The 20,435-nt window shown below is 44.1% G+C and overlaps 1 protein-coding gene across 1 annotated transcript; it reads left to right on the forward strand.

The window, feature by feature from the left end:
• Positions 1–87: 87 nt before the first annotated feature.
• Positions 88–20,017, forward strand: AK6 (adenylate kinase 6). The gene is made up of 5 exons (XM_075837916.1): positions 88–202; positions 4,527–4,619; positions 7,434–7,492; positions 17,678–17,823; positions 19,616–20,017. The coding sequence occupies exons 1-5, from the start codon at positions 175–177 to the stop codon at positions 19,803–19,805; spliced, it is 516 nt and encodes a 171-aa protein (XP_075694031.1). The 5' UTR covers positions 88–174; the 3' UTR covers positions 19,806–20,017.
• The last annotated feature ends 418 nt before the right edge of the window (positions 20,018–20,435 follow it).

The raw sequence follows: 20,435 nt of genomic DNA on the forward strand, positions 1-20,435 counted from the left end.
CGGTAATGTTACGTTTGTTTCCCTTTAATTTGTAGTGTTATATTAATAATAAGAAGCGTGCCTGACATATGACGTCATGTTCCTCCGCCTCTCGTATGTGTGAAGCTCTATGGTGTGCTGGATACAGCGTGTGACATAGGTACTACACGTGACCGGGCGAGATCGTGCGTTACCATGAGGCGCCCCAATATACTGCTGACCGGTGAGTGCTGCCCCATCTCCTGCGCACAGACCAGTAGAAATGTCCTAATATAGTCTCTGACAGTGGGGTAGCCCCCCACCATAGTATACTAACCGGCTGCTAGCAGAAACTATCCCCCTCCCAACTCGTTACCACAACTCGCTGCTTACTGAAGGAGTGTACCCACATACTACTCCATAAGGCAACCTGATGCTGGCAGGATTGTACCCACATACTACTCCATAACGCAGCCTGATGCTGCCAGGAGTGTACCCACATACTACTCCATAACGCAGCCTGATTCTGGCAGGAGTGTACCCACATACTACTCCATAACGCAGCCTGGTGCTGGCAGGTGTGTACCCACATACTACTCCATAACCCAACCTGATGCTGGCAGGATTGTACCCACATACTACTCCATAACGCAGCCTGGCGCTGGCAGGTGTGTACCCACATACTTCTCCATAACGCAGCCTGGTGCTGGCAGGTGTGTACCCACATACTACTCCATAACGCAGCCTGGTGCTGGCAGGTGTGTACCCACATACTACTCCATAACGCAGCCTGGTGCTGGCAGGTGTGTACCCACATACTACTCCATAACCCAACCTGATGCTGGCAGGATTGTACCCACATACTACTCCATAACGCAGCCTGATGCTGGCAGGAGTGTACCCACATACTACTCCATAACGCAGCCTGATTCTGGCAGGAGTGTACCCACATACTACTCCATAACACAGCCTGGTGCTGGCAGGTGTGTACCCACATACTACTCCATAACGCAGCCTGGTGCTGGCAGGTGTGTACCCACATACTACTCCATAACCCAACCTGATGCTGGCAGGATTGTACCCACATACTACTCCATAACGCAGCCTGATGCTGGCAGGAGTGTACCCACATACTACTCCATAACGCAGCCTGATTCTGGCAGGAGTGTACCCACATACTACTCCATAACGCAGCCTGATGCTGGCAGGAGTGTACCCACATACTACTCCATAACACAGCCTGGTGCTGGCAGGTGTGTACCCACATACTACTCCATAACCCAACCTGATGCTGGCAGGAGTGTACCCACATACTACTCCATAACCCAACCTGATGCTGGCAGGATTGTACCCACATACTACTCCATAACGCAACCTGATGCTGGCAGGATTGTACCCACATACTTCTCCATAACGCAACCTGATGCTGGCAGGATTGTACCCACATACTTCTCCATAACCCAACCTGATGCTGGCATGAGTGTACCCACATACTACTCCATAACCCAACCTGATGCTGGCATGAGTGTTCCTACATACTACTCCATAACCCAACCTGATGCTGGCATGAGTGTACCCACATACTACTCCATAACCCAACCTGGTGCTGGCAGGTGTGTACCCACATACTACTCCATAACGCAGCCTGGTGCTGGCAGGTGTGTACCCACATACTACTCCATAACGCAGCCTGGTGCTGGCAGGAGTGTACCCATATACTACTCCATAACGCAGCCTGGTGCTGGCAGGTGTGTACCCACATACTACTCCATAACGCAGCCTGGTGCTGGCAGGTGTGTACCCACATACTACTCCATAACCCAACCTGATGCTGGCAGGAGTGTACCCACATACTACTCCATAACCCAAGCTGGCGCTGGCAGGTGTGTACCCACATACTTCTCCATAACGCAGCCTGGTGCTGGCAGGAGTGTACCCATATACTACTCCATAACGCAGCCTGGTGCTGGCAGGTGTGTACCCACATACTACTCCATAACGCAGCCTGGTGCTGGCAGGTGTGTACCCACATACTACTCCATAACCCAACCTGATGCTGGCAGGAGTGTACCCACATACTACTCCATAACCCAAGCTGGCGCTGGCAGGTGTGTACCCACATACTTCTCCATAACGCAGCCTGGTGCTGGCAGGTGTGTACCCACATACTACTCCATAACCCAACCTGGTGCTGGCAGGAGTGTACCCACATACTACTCCATAACGCAGCCTGATGCTGGCAGGAGTGTACCCACATACTACTCCATAACCCAGCCTGGTGCTGGCAGGTGTGTACCCACATACTACTCCATAACCCAACCTGGTGCTGGCAGGAGTGCACCCACACACTACTCCATAACCCAACCTGGTGCTGGCAGGAGTGTACCCACATACTTCTCCATAACGCAGCCTGGTGCTGGCAGGATTGTACCCACATACTACTCCATAACGCAGCCTGGTGCTGGCAGGTGTGTACCCACATACTACTCCATAACGCAGCCTGGTGCTGGCAGGTGTGTACCCACATACTACTCCATAACGCAGCCTGGTGCTGGCAGGAGTGTACCCACATACTTCTCCATAACGCAGCCTGGTGCTGGCAGGATTGTACCCACATACTACTCCATAACGCAGCCTGGTGCTGGCAGGTGTGTACCCACATACTACTCCATAACGCAGCCTGGTGCTGGCAGGTGTGTACCCACATACTACTCCATAACGCAGCCTGGTGCTGGCAGGAGTGTACCCATATACTACTCCATAACGCAGCCTGGTGCTGGCAGGAGTGTACCCACATACTACTCCATAACGCAGCCTGGTGCTGGCAGGAGTGTACCCATATACTACTCCATAACGCAGCCTGATGCTGGCAGGAGTGTACCCACATACTACTCCATAACCCAACCTGATGCTGGCAGGAGTGTACCCACATACTACTCCATAACCCAACCTGGCGCTGGCAGGTGTGTACCCACATACTTCTCCATAACGCAGCCTGGTGCTGGCAGGAGTGTACCCATATACTACTCCATAACGCAGCCTGGTGCTGGCAGGTGTGTACCCACATACTACTCCATAACCCAACCTGGTGCTGGCAGGAGTGTACCCACACACTACTCCATAACCCAACCTGGTGCTGGCAGGAGTGTACCCACATACTACTCCATAACCCAACCTGGTGCTGGCAGGAGTGTACCCACACACTACTCCATAACCCAACCTGCTGCTGGCAGGAGAGTATCTGCTTACTCATCAATACTCTCAGCTTGCTTCCCCTATAAAACCTGAGGCAATGTTGTCTTTGGATTCAAATCACAGTGTAAATCATTATCTGCATGCTCCTGACTTGCAGAGCGGCTCTTATTTGTGAACACTGATGTAGATGGTGATTTGAGTCCAGACAAGATCTCCATGACATCGTGAAACAGATAAAAAAATAAATACATGTTGAATCTCCTTGTTGCAGTCCCAGGCTTTGGGCCGGTAACTTCAAGTGATCGTATCTCCACATAGAAGTAAAAATATTAATGTATACGTAAGTCCCCTGTATGACTCTTTCTGGTAAGTCACTTGTAAAATGTTATTAAAAATAGGAAAAATAATCTTATGAAGTGATCTGTGTTAGGCCTCATGCACACGACCGTATTTTTTCCCACCCGTAAATACTGGCGTAAATACGGGTCCGGTGTCACACGTATTCGACCCGTTTTGCACCAGTATTTACGAACCCGTGCCCGTAAATATGGGTCCGGTGTCACCCGTATTCCACCCGTATTTACGGGCACGTTTTTGGCGGCAAAATAGCACTGCACTAATCGGCAGCCCCTTCTCTCTATCAGTGCAGGATAGAGAGAAGGGACAGCCCTTTCTGTAATAAAAGTTAAAGAAATTCATACTTACCCGGCCGTTGTCTTGGTGACGCGTCCCTCTCTTCACATCCAGCCCGACATCCCTGGATGACGCGGCAGTCCATGTGACCGCTGCAGCCTGTGATTGACCTGTGATTGGCTGCAGCGGTCACATGGCCTGAAACGTCATCCAGGACGTCGGGCCGGATGTCGAGAGGGACGCGTCACCAAGGCAACGGGCGGGAGACCGGAATGGAGGAAGCAGGAAGTTCTCGGTAAGTATGAATGTCTTTTATTTTTATTTTTTACAGGTTTATACTGATCGGTAGTCACTGTCCAGGGTGCTGAAAGAGTTACTGCCGATCAGTTAACTCTTTCAGCTCCCTGGACAGTGACTATTTACTGACGTCGCTTAGCAACGCTGCCGTAATGACGGGTGCACACATGTAGCCACCCGTCATTACGAGAGCTCCATAGACTTCTATGGACTGTCCTTGCCGTTATTACGGCCTGAAATAGGACATGTTCTATCTTTTTCAACGGCACGGGCACCTTCCCGTGAGAAAACGGGAAGGCACCCGTCGCCAATAGAAGTCTATGAGCCCGTTATTACGGGTCGTAATTACGACCCGTAATAACGGGAGTTTTTACGGTCGTGTGCATGAGGCCTTACACTGCTTTATTTTTATTACTTTTGTCACTATTTCTAAAAAAAATTAGGTACACCCGGAGTTGGTAAGACGACCCTAGGCAAAGAACTGGCAGAGAGAACTGGTCTCGAATTTGTTAATGTTGGAGATTTGGCAAAAGATGGTAAGCCACGAGATACAATATATGGAGGTAAAAATGAAACAATAGATGAACCCCTTAAATGCGGCGGTCAATAGCGACCGCTGCATTTAAGTACTTATAACAACATCGGCACCACGCGGCACGATTGCGGGGGCCGATGGTTGCTATGGCAATCGGCCTAACAAAGGCCTCCGGTTTGCCATCTACGGAAGGCGATTAGGTCCTGTGAAACACCTAAAAAAGGGTTGAGAAACTTTCTAAATGCTGATTTGACAACTTTGAGGGGTGCAGTTTTTAAAATTGGGTAACTTATGGGGGTTTCGAATATATAAGGCCCTCAAAGAACTGGTACCTATAAAAATAGGTTTTGGAAATTTTCTTGAAAATGTGAGAAATTTTGCTACATTTCTAAGCCTTGTAACGGTCTAGAAAAAAAAAAGGATGTTCAAAAACCGATGCAAACATAAAGTAGACATATGGGAAATGTTAATTAGTAACTATTTTGTGTGATATTACTATCTGTTTTACAAGCAAATACATTTAAGTTTAGAAAATGCTAATTTTTGATTATTTTCTCTAAATATTGGTGTTTTCCACAAACAAATACTGAGTTTATTGATCAAATGTTTCCACTAACAAAGTACAATATGTCACGAGAAAACAATCTCAGAATTGCTTGAATAGGTAAAAAGCATTCCCAAGTTATTAACACATAAAGTGACACATGTCAGATTTGAAAAAATCGGCTGCGTCCACAAGGCCAAAATAGGCTCAGTCCTGAAGGGGTTAAAAAGTCTCCCCCATCTATCATATGCAGCCTTTAGATAGACTATGATTTAAAGTGGATCAGTCAGGTCTCCAAGGCTGTCCTAATATTTAGTGAAATGTATAAGAATACAGTTAAGCTCTGTTCACACCGTAATTGGAGGCTGTTCCTTCTAATTTGACGGCAAGAATACTACAGCATGCAGTAATGTTCTTGCTGCAGAAATGACTGACACCACAACGAAACCCTGGCAGACCCCATTGTAAGTCAATAGGGTCCGTCAGACGTTGGTATCTGTTATATGACAAATCTGGTACTGCGTTTGAAGGGTAAGCCGTGACACAGATGTGAACAGAGCCCAAGGCCCATTTCACACTGTGTTTTAAAAACACGCTTGAATGCATCAGGAAAGCTCCTGGCGCATACGTCAAACATACCCACAGGCTTCCATTATACTGACGGAGGCCAAAAAAGTGTTCTTTGGGCCTCTTGTCAGGTGGTATGCGTCAGGTATACCTTATTTTTTATTTTTTTTTAAATGTTTTATTTGTTGAATAGAGTAGTAGACCATAGTATTCTATCCAGAGGCATCCAGCAACAAAAACGTATATCGTGCGGTATACGTATTGTAACATGAGCCTATGGGTGATGTATGGCATATGTTACAGTCATGGGATTTTCAGTAGCTTTTCATGACCTCTCCATTGTTACCATTATGGACCATGGGTGACGGATGCATTAAACTGATGCCATAGCATATGATGGTATCCGAGTAACCCTTTGCTGCCGTAATCATTTTTTAGTTTTCGGTTTTTTTCCTCCCCACATTTCAAAAGCTTTTCTGTCGAGGTAGCCGTATAAGGGCTTGTTTTTTATGGAACGAGTTGTAGTTTTTCTTGGAACCATTTAATTTACCACCATATAATGCACAAACTGTTAATCTGGCCTCACTGAATAGAATAGTGCAGCATGCTACATTGGTCTGACCTTCAAAAAGCAATGGAAATCTGATGGTAAAGGACTAACATAAATTGAGTTGCTTAAAGAGGCTCTGTCACCACATTATAAGAAAAACGATAATTTTTGACAGAGTTATGACCTATATTAGCTTTATACTAATGAGTTTCTCAATGAACAACTGGGCGTGTTTTACTATATGACCAAGTGGGCGTTGTACAGGGGAGTGTATGACGCTGACCAATCAGTGACCAATCAGCGTCATACACTTCTCTCCATTCATTTACACTGCAGATAGCGATATAGCTATATCGCTATGTGCAGCCACATAAACACACTATAACGTTACTGCAGTGTCCTGACAATGAATATACATTACCTCCAGCTAGGACGTGATGTGTATTCGGAATCCTGACACTTCGCTAATACAATCCTGACACTACAGCACAGCAAGCGTAATCTCGTTTGAAATGACAGTTTACAGCGTAATCTCGCAAGATTACGCTTGCTGTGCTGTGCTGTACTGTCGGGATTGTGTTAGCAAAGTGTCAGGATTCTGAATACACATAACGTCCTGGCTGGAGGTAATATATATTCATTGTCAGGACTCTGCAGTAACATTATAGTGTGTTTATGTGGCTGCACATAGCGATATAGCTATATCGCTATCTGCAGTGTAAATGAATGGAGAGAAGTGTATGACGCTGATTGGTCACTGATTGGTCAGCGTCATACACTCCTCTGTACAACGCCCACTTGGCCAAAAAGTAAAACACGCCCAGTTGTCCATTGAGAAACTCATTAGCATAAAGCTAAAATAGGTCAAAACACTGCTGTTATCTACATTACAGCGCCGAATACATCATGTACAATATAGGCCACTTATAATGTGGGGACAGAGACTCTTTAAACGTTCTTAAATTCGTACATAGCCTTTAAATTACAGTCCGCTTGCACACAGAGCTCCAATGTTTCATCACTCCCAGCTTGTTCACTGTCTGCACAGAGCTTGCTCTGGTTATTTTACATTCTGTGAAGTGTAGTATTTACCTTAAAACACAAACAATTCATCTGGGCAATAAAAAAATAAGAGTGTACTTCTGTTTTTGTAGGGAATTTGTATGAAGGATTCGATGCAGAGTATGAGTGTCCTGTTCTTGATGAAGACAGAGTAAGTTGTAATTATTATTTTTTTTAAATTTATGTCGTTTTTTATTTTTTCCAAACAAGCGAATAAAAATGCAACAATATGTCCCATGACAATAGCTTCTCTGAACACTTATATCATTATTTTGCATATTATTTAATCTACAATTTGTATAAATTACTTCAAATGATCCTAGTTAAAGCGAGGACAGAATTAGAGATTTTGCCCCAAAGACAAATTGAGAAAGTGTCGATATTTATAGGACGTAAAACACTAACTAAACCATAAAGAAGGGGGAAAGGAAGGATAGAGGGGGAGGGGGAAGAGGATGGACACGTGTATCCTCCATCATTACCGCAATGTAGTACAGATATTAAGGAATCAGATCATGATTGGTGCCACACCTGACAGCTGATGTTCCAAATACCAAGTTGTGGAGCCAAAGCATGCAATTAGTTTTTGTTTTATATGAAGTGGTAGGAGAGATATAAAGTTCTCCCACAACATAAAAAAGGCTTCAGTTTTGTGCTCTTTTTGAAGGGAGGTTTCCACCCAATCCATTCTGAAAAGATAAGATATTTTTTCTAGGAAAATACAATGTGTGGGGGGCGTGTATTATTTATCCAAACCTGGAGGATCGCCTTCCTAGCAGCCGCGGAGACTTAATATAATAGTTTTTTGTGACGTTTCGGGAGAAAGGTCATGGAAGGTGACAGTATCCCAAATAGATCCAACTTTTGGGTGGAGGGGCATTGTATGTAGAGGGTGTTAGACACAAGATATTGTATTTTTTGCCAAAAGTCAACAATATTTGGGCATAACTAGAGACAATGTAATAAGTCTGTGTGCGGTGTTTCACACCTTAAACACGAATGGTCAGAGGTGTTACCCATGAGAAAGTCCCTGTGAGGGGAGACGTTAGCCCTATGAGCTATCTTAAAGTATATCTCCCAGTACATGGCTGATGGGAGGTATTTGGCAGCCGTAGTTACAGGTGATAGGATATCGTCATGAGTTATTTGATCTAAGTGGTCAACCCAGTAAGATATGCCTGATCTCGATTTATTGTAGTCCAATGGTTGTCTTAAAGCGTTATAATAGGTAGTGATCAGTCTTTTTTGGCATTGATGAGATGGAGTTAAGTGACAGAAGAAGTCATCCCAGTCTTGATCTTGTAAGTGTCGAATGACCTTGTGAGCATAGCTACAGGCCTGCATATAATAAAATGGGTGTTGTCCCAGAAAATCGTATTGTATACGTAGTTCATTAAATGAGTGTGGACGAAGAGTGAGCATGTTAATTATCTGATTAATACATGTCAACACCCTCCTAGCCCATCCATGAAAGACCGCATGGGGATTGGCGTTTTGGAAGTCAAAGTTATTGATCCAAGTAAGAAGTAGGGAAAATCTTGGGCATTAAGAAAGCTCATTAGCATAAACTTAAATCGCTCCTAACTTTGTGAAAAAATATCGTTTTTTTAAATAAAAAGCATTACTGTCACCTACATTATAGCGCCCATCTCCTTATGTAGGAGATAGGGCACTTATAATGTGGTGACAGAGTCTCTTTAAAGCGTAGCTAAACGTTCGCAAAAAAAAATAAAAATGTAAACTGCTACTATGTCCCTCTATGTGAATACATTACTCCTAGCAATTTTTTTCACTTCAAAGAACCTTTGTTGCAGCTTTTTTTTCTTGTGAAACCGTCCACATCTATTTTCTCACACTTCCTGATTCTGGCCAGTTGCTAGGGGCGTGTCTTGCGGTGTGTGATGTTACGATCTGTCTGTATCTTTCATGGGCAGTGAACTCTGAGGTATAACTACAATACTGTGAGTGAGCACTGAGCTATGATACTGTGAGCGAGCACTGAGCTATGCACAGCACAACACATTATATACAGAGATGTAAATATCTCTGCACACTCCAGAAGAAAGCAATCAGAGTTTTTCTTTTCACTTTCCCTGGCAAGTGCAGGGAAGATAAGACAGGACGACAGGGTGACTGGGGGGGGGGCGGAGCAGTCCTAGTCTTATCTGATGCTAATTAGCAGCTCAGATTAGTGTCCTGACAGTTTTTGCCGGAGAGAAGGGGGAAGAATCATCCAGACACAGAGACCGTCTCTTCCATCCGCTCTGCTGCTGGAGAACTGTGTAGTGTATAGAGGCCGAGAGACCTTCCTGACGTCACGATGAGGGCGTGCATATCTGACGACCGCATGGGACCACCCACCTGTACTCATAGGCAGCAGAAGCCGTACACCGATACTTTCAAACGGTGTACGGAGTTCTGCTAGCAACAGGAGAAATACAAGAAATAAAATGTGGTAGAAAAGTGTCAGTGGCCATTTAAAACACGTATAACACAAAAAGGAGCCCAAATTCATTAATAAAGTATATTACAAAACATATTTATATTACACATGCTGCTAGAAAATAAAAAGTTGATCGAACGTTTAGTTACACCTTAAATAAAGTGAACAATATGTGCATCACATAGCAATAAAAATTAGTAATGCAAGGCATAGAAAAAAAAAAACATTAGCAGCGCTACAGTGCAAATACGCAACATGTGGTAAGGCACTAAAAAACAGAAGGTAGAAGGAATTAACGTCGAGCCACTCCAGGATCCTCGTAGATGTTGGTTTGGCCATTTTCAGTCACCCTGAGCTCTCCTGGGTACAGAAGTTGGAAACGTATTCCCTTCTCATGTAGATGACGGCATATTGGCGTGAACAGCTTTCTTTTCAAGGAGACTGCTGAGAAGTCCTAGAAAAAAAAGGAGTTTAGATCCCCTGACCTGCAAGTTCTTGGCCTGTCTATAAGCCCTTAAGACACGTTCCTTGATTGCCCAATTAAGGTATTTTGCTATAACTGGGGAGGTTAACTCTCTCTCTCCCCGTGGGGGGCCAATTCTGTGAGCCCGCTCAATGCTGAATGGGTCCAGTGGGAGATCTAGGGCGGAAGGGAGGTCTGCTGTGAGAAGTTGCATGAGACCGTCGCCCACAACGCTTTCGGGAATTCCTACAAAGCGCAGATTATTCCGCCTGTCCCAGTTTTCCAGGTCCTCCAGGTTATCTCTCAGAATTATTTTTGCATTTTGGTGTTGAACTACGGAGTTATCCAGATCAGACATTGTAGTTTCGCATGCCAGCACACGGTTTTCCAGGTCCGCTATTTTTTGTGCGTTTGTGGTAATCTGTGCCAGTGCTGAATTAATGGAGGTATGGATCAGATCCATTCTCTTGTCAAATATAGGCATCATTAAGCGAGATACCTCTTCTGCCACTACAGTGGCATGATGATGATGATGATGATGATGATGATGCATAAGCGGAGAGGACATAGGACTGTCAGCCGGAGATAGATTTGGTGGAGTGATGTCTACGGTTTAGAGAAGCTCCGGTGAGTGAGGAAAAGACAGTGATGCAGAGTCTGAGGAGGTCTAGGCCCCTGTTTGTGTTTACCGGCTTTTCCCATAGTCATTGCTTCTGTTTTAGGGTTGGTCCCTTGGGATTGCCTAGTAAGACGTGGAGGCTGAGGGTGTCTATGAAGAAATTTGTCCATTATCTAGACAGGGAGAGAGATGGAAGGGCTAGATTAGGTTAGACGGGTAGTCTCCTACATTTTAGGGTTATGGCAGCAGCATTTTATAAGGACTTTCAATATGTAGAAAAGAAGATTTAAAGAGGCTCTGTCACCACATTATAAGTGTCCTATCTCCTACATAAGGAGATCGGCGCTATAATGTAGGTGACCGCAGTGTTTTTTATTTAGAAAAACTATCTCTTTTTACCACTTTATGAGCGATTTTTAGCTTTATGCTAATTAGTTTCTTAAAGGGAATGTGTCGCGAATGAAACCTTTTTTTTTTTAAGTGTCGTTACTTATTTCTATTATATTTTTTTAAGTTTTTTGCTGTTTTTTTTTTTTTTCTTCTTCCATATGGTGGAAAGTATTAAAAATTACATAATAATTTGACATGTTTTCCTATGTTGGCCACCAGGGGGAACACTTCCCAGAATTACAGCAAGGTGAATAAGGCAAAGCAACCTGACTCACAGCTGCTGTAAATATGGGAGGGAATCTCACCCCCTCTCCTCCTACAAGCCAGGAAAAGGTGTCTTCAAATTGCTAAGCAGTGTCCGGCAGCCATATTGGGTGTGATTCTGCAGCTGGAAGAAGTTCTAGGACACACCAAAAGGCTTATTGTATGTTCACACGCTTACTAAACAAAGGGAAGCCAGCACCTGATTTTCAGCCATTTTTTAATCAAACTCGCGTTTTTTACGGCCGTTTTTGGAGCTGTTTTTCTATAAAGTCAATGAAAAACAGCTCCAAAAACGTCCCAAAAAGTGATGTGCACTTCATTTTGGCGGGCGTCTTTTTACGTGCCGTTTTTGGAAAACGACCACGTAAAAAACGCCCCGTCGGAACAGAACACTGTATTTCCCACTGAAACCAATGGGCAGATGCTTGTAGGTGTTCTGCTTCCGATTTTTCAGCTGAAAACATTGCGTGTGAACATACCCTTTGAATGATGAAAGTGAAGTGAATGACTTTTCAGTTGAACGGTTCACACGGCGTGTATTTGACAGTTTTTTTTTTTGCACATTTTACGTGCCAAAAACCACATAAAAAAACGCTTGATTTTGCGTGTTTGGGGGGATTTGTGTGTGTGTGTGTGTGTGTGTGTGTGTGTAGGGGGGGGGGGTGCTCGTTGCTGATGCTTCAAAACCGCTGATAAGCGGCTATGAAGTATCAGCGGCGCCCGTGCACACTCCGCCCTGCTAAACACACACACACACACACACACACACACACACACACACACCACTGCAGACACGGAAAAAGTCTTAAAGGGGTCGTCCATGAAAACATGGCGCCGCACCTGTCCTCAGGTCGTGTGTGCTATTGCAGCTCTGTCCTATTCACTTCAATGGCGGTGAACTGCAATACCAGACACAACCTGAGGACAGGTGCTGCGCTGTGTCTCCAATCCGGACACCCCTTCTGTCCTGAGATGACCCGACGGGGGAGACGGGTGTCAGAGCCACCCACCGCCATCACTGCAGACAGAACCACACAACTATGACATGAGGGCAGGTCTTGTCCTGAGTGCACTGTCTCTTGTTATGGACAGATTTATAGTCCCATGAACCCCGTCTTCATCAGAACCGGTAACCTAGGTCCGATCACATGACAGAGGGGGATCACCAAAAACCTTGTGCACCCTCAGCCCGTCCATCCAGCCCTTTCCTCGTTATAGCTACTTCTGGGAAAGCTGGGTGACCACCATTACCCCTCCTACTGGAGTGTGTTTGGGGATGTGACTAATGAACCTTTCACACTCCAGTAGGAGGAGTAATGGTGGTCACCCAGCTTTCCCAGACCCCTGAACGGTAAATCTCTCTAGTTGTGCTGAGACGGTTTGGGAATGTGACTAATGAACCTCTCAGTCTCAGCACAACTAGAGAGATTTACCGTTCAGAGGTCTGGGAAAGCTGGGTACCACACTAACAGCGAGCATATTGTTTATCACCCAGCTTTCCCAGGACAGTTACATCATGTGTGGATGGCAGACATCACATTACATAGGATAAGCTGCGTCCTTTATACAGAGTCCCCTGCACGACTACAGGGGGCCCGTCAGGGGGGGGGCCCGTCGGGGGTCACGAGAGCGGCGGTCTGTGAGAGAGGGACAGACCGAGACACACACCTTACCTGCAGTGCAGCTGGTGTTCATAATGGCACCTGCTATCTCTCTACAAACAGCTTCACTGCTGTGTGACTCTGACCTGCGTCTGCGCAGTACAGAGCCAGATAGCAGAAGAAATGAACGGCTCCCGTTCATTATGCCCTATGCCACGTAGCTGCCGTATTCCATCTCTGTATGTGTCGTTAATCGGGGTAATTCGAAAATCAACAGTACACAATTTGTTACCCAATTTCTCCCGATACCCCATGTGTGGCCCTAAACTGCTGTTTGGGCACATGGCAGAGCTCAAAATGGAAGGAGCGCCATTTGGCTTTTAGAGCGCAGATTTTGCTGGACTGGTGTACGTGCACCATTTGCAGTTCTCCCTTAGGTACTGGAGTAGAGTGTATAAAACCCTGAGAAGTGACCCAATTTTGTAAACTACACCCGTCAAGGCATTTATCATTTGCCTGAACATGTGACAGGGCTTAGGATTTCAAGAGCAAATGCGCGTGTATGGCCTATTTTGTTGATTTTCTCAGCATTGGCCCACGATGACAGGGTTCTGGGATCAAATAGTAAAACAAACCCCCAAGTAATGACCCCCATTTTGGAAACTGCACCCCTCAATGCATTTTTTAAGGGGTGTAGTGGGCATTTTGACTCCACAGGCTTTTTGGATTTATTTTTTTTGTATTAGAAATGAACGCTCAGTGGATGGTACAAAGCGAAAAATTGCAATTTTCCACAGGTATATGCAATTTTAGTGCACAATATGTTGTGCCCAGTTCGTGCCACTGAAGACAAATACCTCAAACTGTTAAGCGGGTTTTCCCGGGTATGGCGATCCATATATGTGGACATAAACTGCTGTTTTGGCACGCTGTAGGGTTCAGAAGGGAGGGAGCGCCATTTGGCTTTCGAAGCGCAGATCTTGCTTTGTAGTTCTATTTGGGGTTTTACTGGTATTTCAGTTTATAATGTGGGGGCATATATAAGCTGTGCAGCGTACATCAGGGTATAATAAGAGGGTATAATAATTGGGTAAATAAATAATAATCCACAGATGTGGGGCCAGTGTCGCACTGATACATAAAAAAAATCTTATCCGCCTTTGAAACACTCTGCACATTTTGCATCGCCATATTCTGAGAGCCAGAACGTTTTAATTTTTTAGCCACCAGAGCTGTGTGAGGGCTTATGTGTACCATTTGTGTGAGGGCTTTGATTGGTACCATTTTGGGGTACATGCGATTTTTTTTTTTTGATTTTTTTTTTATTTTTTTTTTTTTTTTTATTTTTTATTTTAATTTTTATTATTATAAATAAATGCCAATTTTATTTTATTCTGCGGGTTGGTACGATTACGGCAATACCATATGTATATAGTTTTTGGTTTTTTATGCTTTGCAGCGTTTGCACAATAAAATCACTTTTGTTTCAAATGATTTATTTTTTGTGTCTCCGTATTCTGAGAGCCATAACTTTTTTTTTATTTTTCCATCAAAAAAGCTGTGGGAGGGCTTGTCTTTGGCGGGAAGGGCTGTAGTTGTTAATGGTGTAATATCACTTTTTTTAAATTCTGTTTTTTGGAGGGGTAATGACTGAAAAACAGCGATTCTGGAATTGTTTTTCTACGGTGTTAACCGTGTGGGTAAAATAGCGTGATATTTTTATAGTTCGGGTCGTTCCACATATGTGTACATTTTTATATTTTTTTTTTTTTTATTGTTTCCCGTTTTTTCCTCTAAAAAAAGACTTATGGGAAAAAAGGCGGTTATTGTTGTTTTAACGTGAAACTTTTACTTTTTTACATTTTTATAAACTTCTTTTTTTTTTCTTTGTCCCACTACGGGACTTGAAGGTATGAAGCCCTGATCGCTATTCTAATACACTGCACTACCTACATAGTGCAGTGTATTAGAGTTGTCAGCTATTCATTGGCAGCAAGCCTATCAGGCTTCGCCTCCCGGCGGAGCTTGGTAGGCTTCTGTACTAGGAGGCCATTGCTTATGTTCCCGGTTGCCATTCGCAACCTTCGGGTGCGCTCCAACCACCTAGATGCAGCGATCGCTTTTCTTCGCTGCATCTAAGGGGTTAATCGGCCGGATCGGAGCCTAGCTCGAGTCCTGGCCGTTAGAGCAGGATGTCAGATGTGACAAACAGCTGACACCCATGGCCATGGCAACCATCATGGATGCCGACAGGCTAGATAATACTTAGATGCAGCGATCAATGGTGACGGATCCGGTGCCCATCGTTTCCGTTTGTTTCTGTTGTCGACTACGCTATTGCTTCGCTATTTCTTCCGGCAAAACGACTGGTCTGGTGCACAACAGAGACAAACGGAAACCATGGGCACCGGATCCGTCACCATTGAAATCAATGGTGATGGAAACAGAAACTTCTGGTTTCTGTTTGTGTCTGTTCAGGGTCCCGTTCTGACAGAGAGTTCAGACGGAACGTCAGAACGGGACCCCAATGTAGATGTGAACGAAGCCTTAGTTAGTCTCGTAGTTAGTACGGTTGAAAAAAGACACGTGTCCATCAAGTTCAACCAAGGAAAGGGAAAAGGGAAGGAAAAATTTCTACACATAGGAGCTAATATTTTTTTGTTCTAGGAAATTATCTAACCCTTTTTTAAAGCCATCTACTGTCCCTGCTGTGACCAGCTCCTGCGGTGACTATTCCATAGATTCACAGTTCTCACTGTAAAGAAGCCTTGTCGCCTCTGCAGTTTGAACCTTTTTTTCTCCAGATGGAGGGAGTGCCCCCTTGTTTTTTGAGGGGGTTTTACATGGAACAGGATTTCACCATATTTTTTGTATGTGCCATTAATATATTTATATAAGTTAATCATGTCCCCCCTTAGTCGTCTTTTTTCAAGGCTAAATAGGTTTAATTCTTTTAATCTTTCCTCATAACTTAAATTCTCCATGCCCCTAATTAGCTTCGTTGATCTTCTTTGTATTTTTTCTAACTCCAGGGCATCCTTTCTATGAACTGGAGCCCAGAACTGAACTGCATATTCTAGATGAGGCCTCACTAATGCTTTGTAAAGTGGTAATATTACATCCCTGTCCCGCGAGTCCATGCCTCTTTTAAAGAGAACCTTTCACCTCCCCAAACATGTGCAGCATGTTATATGAAAGGCTTCACAAACCCTGTCTCGCGTAAAATAATTTTTCTAAATCCCTCCGTTATTTACATATGGATGCCGTTATATTTGGCACCCGATATGTAAATAAGCCCCATAACAGTCAATGGGGCGTTTTCTAACTAACTAAAAGGCAAGGGAGTGTGATGTCTCCGCTCTGACACTGTCCAATCAGTTGCGGACAGTGTCAGGGCGGCTAGCGCTGTGTTCTCTCCTGCAAGAGAACACACACCGACTTGGTGATTGTGCTGCAGATAGTGTGGATGGGCACGCGTGCGTGCATGGCCGTTCGCGCGCACATCGACGGATTTAAGTAGATTTCCTCCTCGGCTTCTTCTCCTTGTCTCTTCTGGTTCCTTGGCGGTGGGAGTGGTGACGTCTATGTGCAAGCGAACGGCCGTGCGCGCATGTGTGAGGGCGCGTGCACGCTATCTACAGCACAAACACCAAGTCTGTGTGTGTTCTCGTGGAAGGGAACACAGCGCAAGCCGCCCTGACACTGTCCGCAGCTGATTGGACAGTGTCAGAGCGAAGACATCACACCCCCTTGCCTTTTAGTAAATTAGAAACGCCCCATTGACTGTTTAGGGGCTTATTTACATATCGGGCGCCAAATATAACGGCACCGATATGTAAATAACAGGGGGAGTTAGAAAAATAATTTTACGTGAGACCGGGTTTGTGAAGCCTTTCCTATAACATGCTGCACTCAGCTGCACATGTTTGGGGAGGTGAAAGGTCCTCTTTAATACACGACAATATCTTGCTGGCCTTTGAAGCAGCTGATTGACATTGCAAATGAATATGAAATTGGGGAAGAGATAAATAGCCAAACTAAATATGTAAACGTTTCCACTATGTTTATTTTGCAAATGCTTTGTTTTTCTTTTACCATGGCCAATGTTTGTGATACTTTCGGGGACAGGTGCACGTGGCAGGTTTTGTTGCAAATATTTATGCGACTGGAAATCATTTCCATTCCTCTGAATGGTGTTGTTTCTGCAGCAGGTGCATGAATTTCTGCAAGTTCCCCTCACATAAATTAAACTGAATTTTAGTCGCAGAACTTTTTGCAAGAAAATTTACTGCGTGTGAATCCACCCTATAAGCTGCCAGCTCGAGCACAGCAGTAGTCGGTGGTAGGTGAGCAGTAGTCTAAATTGGCTAAGCTGCCATCTACTACTATATATCATCTGTTTCCTATATATGAGTGTAGGATTTATCTACAATTACATGTAGCAAGGTGACTATGGAAATATAATAATTAGCATTTATCTCTTTCACGCTCTATTGAGTATACAAGGTTTTTTTTCGTCAGTTGCGTTTTTTTTTCAGCCATTTCATTTCTTGCAGGTGATTGATGAGCTGGAGGACAGAATGACTGAAGGAGGGGTCATTGTAGACTATCACGGCTGTGACTTTTTTCCAGAGAGATGGTTCCAAATAGTATTTGTTCTGAGAACGGACAATTCCTTATTATACGAAAGACTGGAGAGCAGGTAAATGCTTAACTAAACCTAAATAAAAAATGTAGAGATATTAAAGGGTAAATATTTATTGCGTATCCTGTGGATATTCCATAAACGCCTGATAGATGAGTGTCCTACCTCTGGGGACCTTAGGCTATGTTCACACAGAGTTTTTTGCAGGAGGAAAATTCCTCCTGCAAAAACTTCTCCAGACGTTTTTTGCACAGTGGTTTGACAAAAACTCGTCAAAACACTCGTCGAGGTGTTATTTTCCCGTTTATGACTGATTGAAATGGGGTTTTGGAGGCGGAAACCTCCTCAAGATAGGTCATGTCGCTTCTTTTTACCGTGACGCGGTTTTTCTGCTCGTGGTAGAAAAAACTCGTCCGCCTCCCATTGGCATTTTCGGGCGGTTTTTGATGAGTTTTGCGGAGCGGTTTCCGCGCCCAAAAGCTCGTCAAAAAACTGTGTGAACAGGGCCTTAAGGCTGGGTTGACAGAGTTTTTTGCTGGAGGAAAACATGACTCAAAATTCCATTTGGAATTTTCAGGCAGATTTTGCGCTGCCTGCACGCCGATTTTCGCAGCGTTTTTTGCCCGCGGACATTGAGCACCGCGGGCATAAAACGCAGCGAAATACGCTTTCTCTGCCTCCCATTGATGTCAAAGGGAGGTCAGAGGTGTAAATGCCCGAAGATAGGGCATGTCCCTTCTTTCTCCCGCGAGCTGGTTTTTCCACTCGCTGGGAAAAAACGCTTCCTTGAAATCAATGGGAGGCATAGGTTCCTTATTCACAGATTTACGGGGGCCGCAGTCCTTCGCTCTATCGGTTAAAGTCTCAGGTGTGACCCACATTTATGGAAAAATCTGTGGACGAGCTGGTCCTCGTTTAACAACAGACAAATCTATAACAATTATCACAATGCAGCTTTAATTTAAAAGCCAGAGCAGTCTAAGTTATGAAAGCTGAGCTCTGATTGGTTCCTACAGGCAACAAGCCCAGTTTTTGTTCGTTTTCATAGATGAGCCCCAATAGGCCATAAATGTGGAATACCACTTAAAGGGTTTTTGCTGGGCTTAAATTTTTCCCTATTACAACAAGGGATCCTGTATTCTTTCATTCCGCCCCTGAGACATGCTGTGACTGAGCAGTTCATTGATTGAATACATAAACAGTTGCCTTTAGTCTTCTAACAGCACCTGCGTGGTACCAAAGGCATGTAGATTATCTGCACGGATTGTCTATAGCTTGACATACTGTATGTGCATCTCTATGGACAATCAATAAAGGTAGAATTAGCGGCAGATATGTGGTGATGTTAATTAAAGGGGTTGTCTCATCAGAGACCAGCGCAGCCAATCTCCCCCCTTGGTTGTTCAAGTGGCTGAATGCACATGTTAAAGGGGGGGGCAGGCTGACCACAGTTGGTGGAACGATACAACAGTCCATGGCCAGTTTACAGTTACATTGACGTGTTGCTATTCTGTGATGCTCTGACTTGCAGTTCCAGTATTATGACGATATCCATATGTGGTGTTTTTTTGATGGGATGAAATGTTGGGAGGCAATTCAAACCTATGCTAACAATTGGGGGGGGGGGTCAAAAGGCTCCTGTTTACAAGTAAACATCACCACAGTTAGGGTTGTCACATTTTTAATGTCTGATTTAATTTTAATTCATTAAAATTGGAAAAATTAGATCAGACCTAATGGTATCACAAGAATAATAATGTGTAAGCTTCCCGCTAACTTGTATCTCTGTTCTGTCCTATTGAATTAATCTCCATGAATATGGTGTTTGAAAATGAACTTTTATGTTTAGGGGATACAAGCCAAAAAAGCTTCAAGATAACATCCAATGTGAGATTTTTCAGACCATCTATGAAGAGGCTGTGGAGTCGTATCGGAAGGAGATAGTTCACCAGCTGCCCAGCAACAAACCAGAAGACCTGGAGCAAAACCTGGAACAGATTTCCCAGTGGCTTCAGCAATGGATGAAGGATAACAACTAGTAGTGACAGTAGACTGTTTTTTTTTACTTTAAGCCTGATTCCTGTTGCTTTAGAACACACGCTGATGTGTGTTTCAGCATTCACTGATATAGCAGAAAGTATTTGAATTGGACCCAATGTACATACTGTAAATTGTTATAATTATTGCAAGTAGCCAATATTAGGGTTTGGAGAAACAGGATGAACCCCTTACTAAAGACTTTTATATAGTATTCCTCTTCTTCTCTTTGTCCCTTTTCTACACCATATGATGTATTACGAAGAGTAATAACTTTTCTTATTTGGGTGAATTGTGGCAAGTTCATCTGTCATGTGAGAATGGCACTTCAAAGGACATTTACACCCAAAATGTAAAATTGGCCATAAAAATTAGTGAGTCCGAACATAGTGATTGCAAAAACAGAGTAATTTCTTGGCACCTAGCCAAAAGAAAAGCACAAACATTACATGGGAAATAATGACTATGCACCAGCAGTGTCTACAACATTCCCACAAAGCATAATCCTGCAGGTAGTGTACGGTGTAGTTGAAGCCCCGTCAGTGGGGACACTACGCTATGGCTCACATGTACTAAACTGTTAATGCCAGGTTTTGGCATGTACACAGTGCTAAACAAATGTTGAGCATTTC

Source organism: Rhinoderma darwinii, chromosome 1 (assembly GCF_050947455.1).
Source record: "Rhinoderma darwinii isolate aRhiDar2 chromosome 1, aRhiDar2.hap1, whole genome shotgun sequence".
Taxonomy (NCBI): Eukaryota; Metazoa; Chordata; class Amphibia; order Anura; family Rhinodermatidae; genus Rhinoderma; species Rhinoderma darwinii.

Excerpts from the sequence above, each read along its gene's own strand:
- AK6 (XM_075837916.1), top strand. The coding sequence starts at position 175 with ATGAGGCGCCCCAATATACTGCTGACCG. Across the intron at positions 7,493-17,677 it reads CTGTTCTTGATGAAGACAGA|GTGATTGATGAGCTGGAGGA; the intron begins GTAAGTTGTAAT and ends CATTTCTTGCAG. Across the intron at positions 17,824-19,615 it reads TACGAAAGACTGGAGAGCAG|GGGATACAAGCCAAAAAAGC; the intron begins GTAAATGCTTAA and ends TTTTATGTTTAG.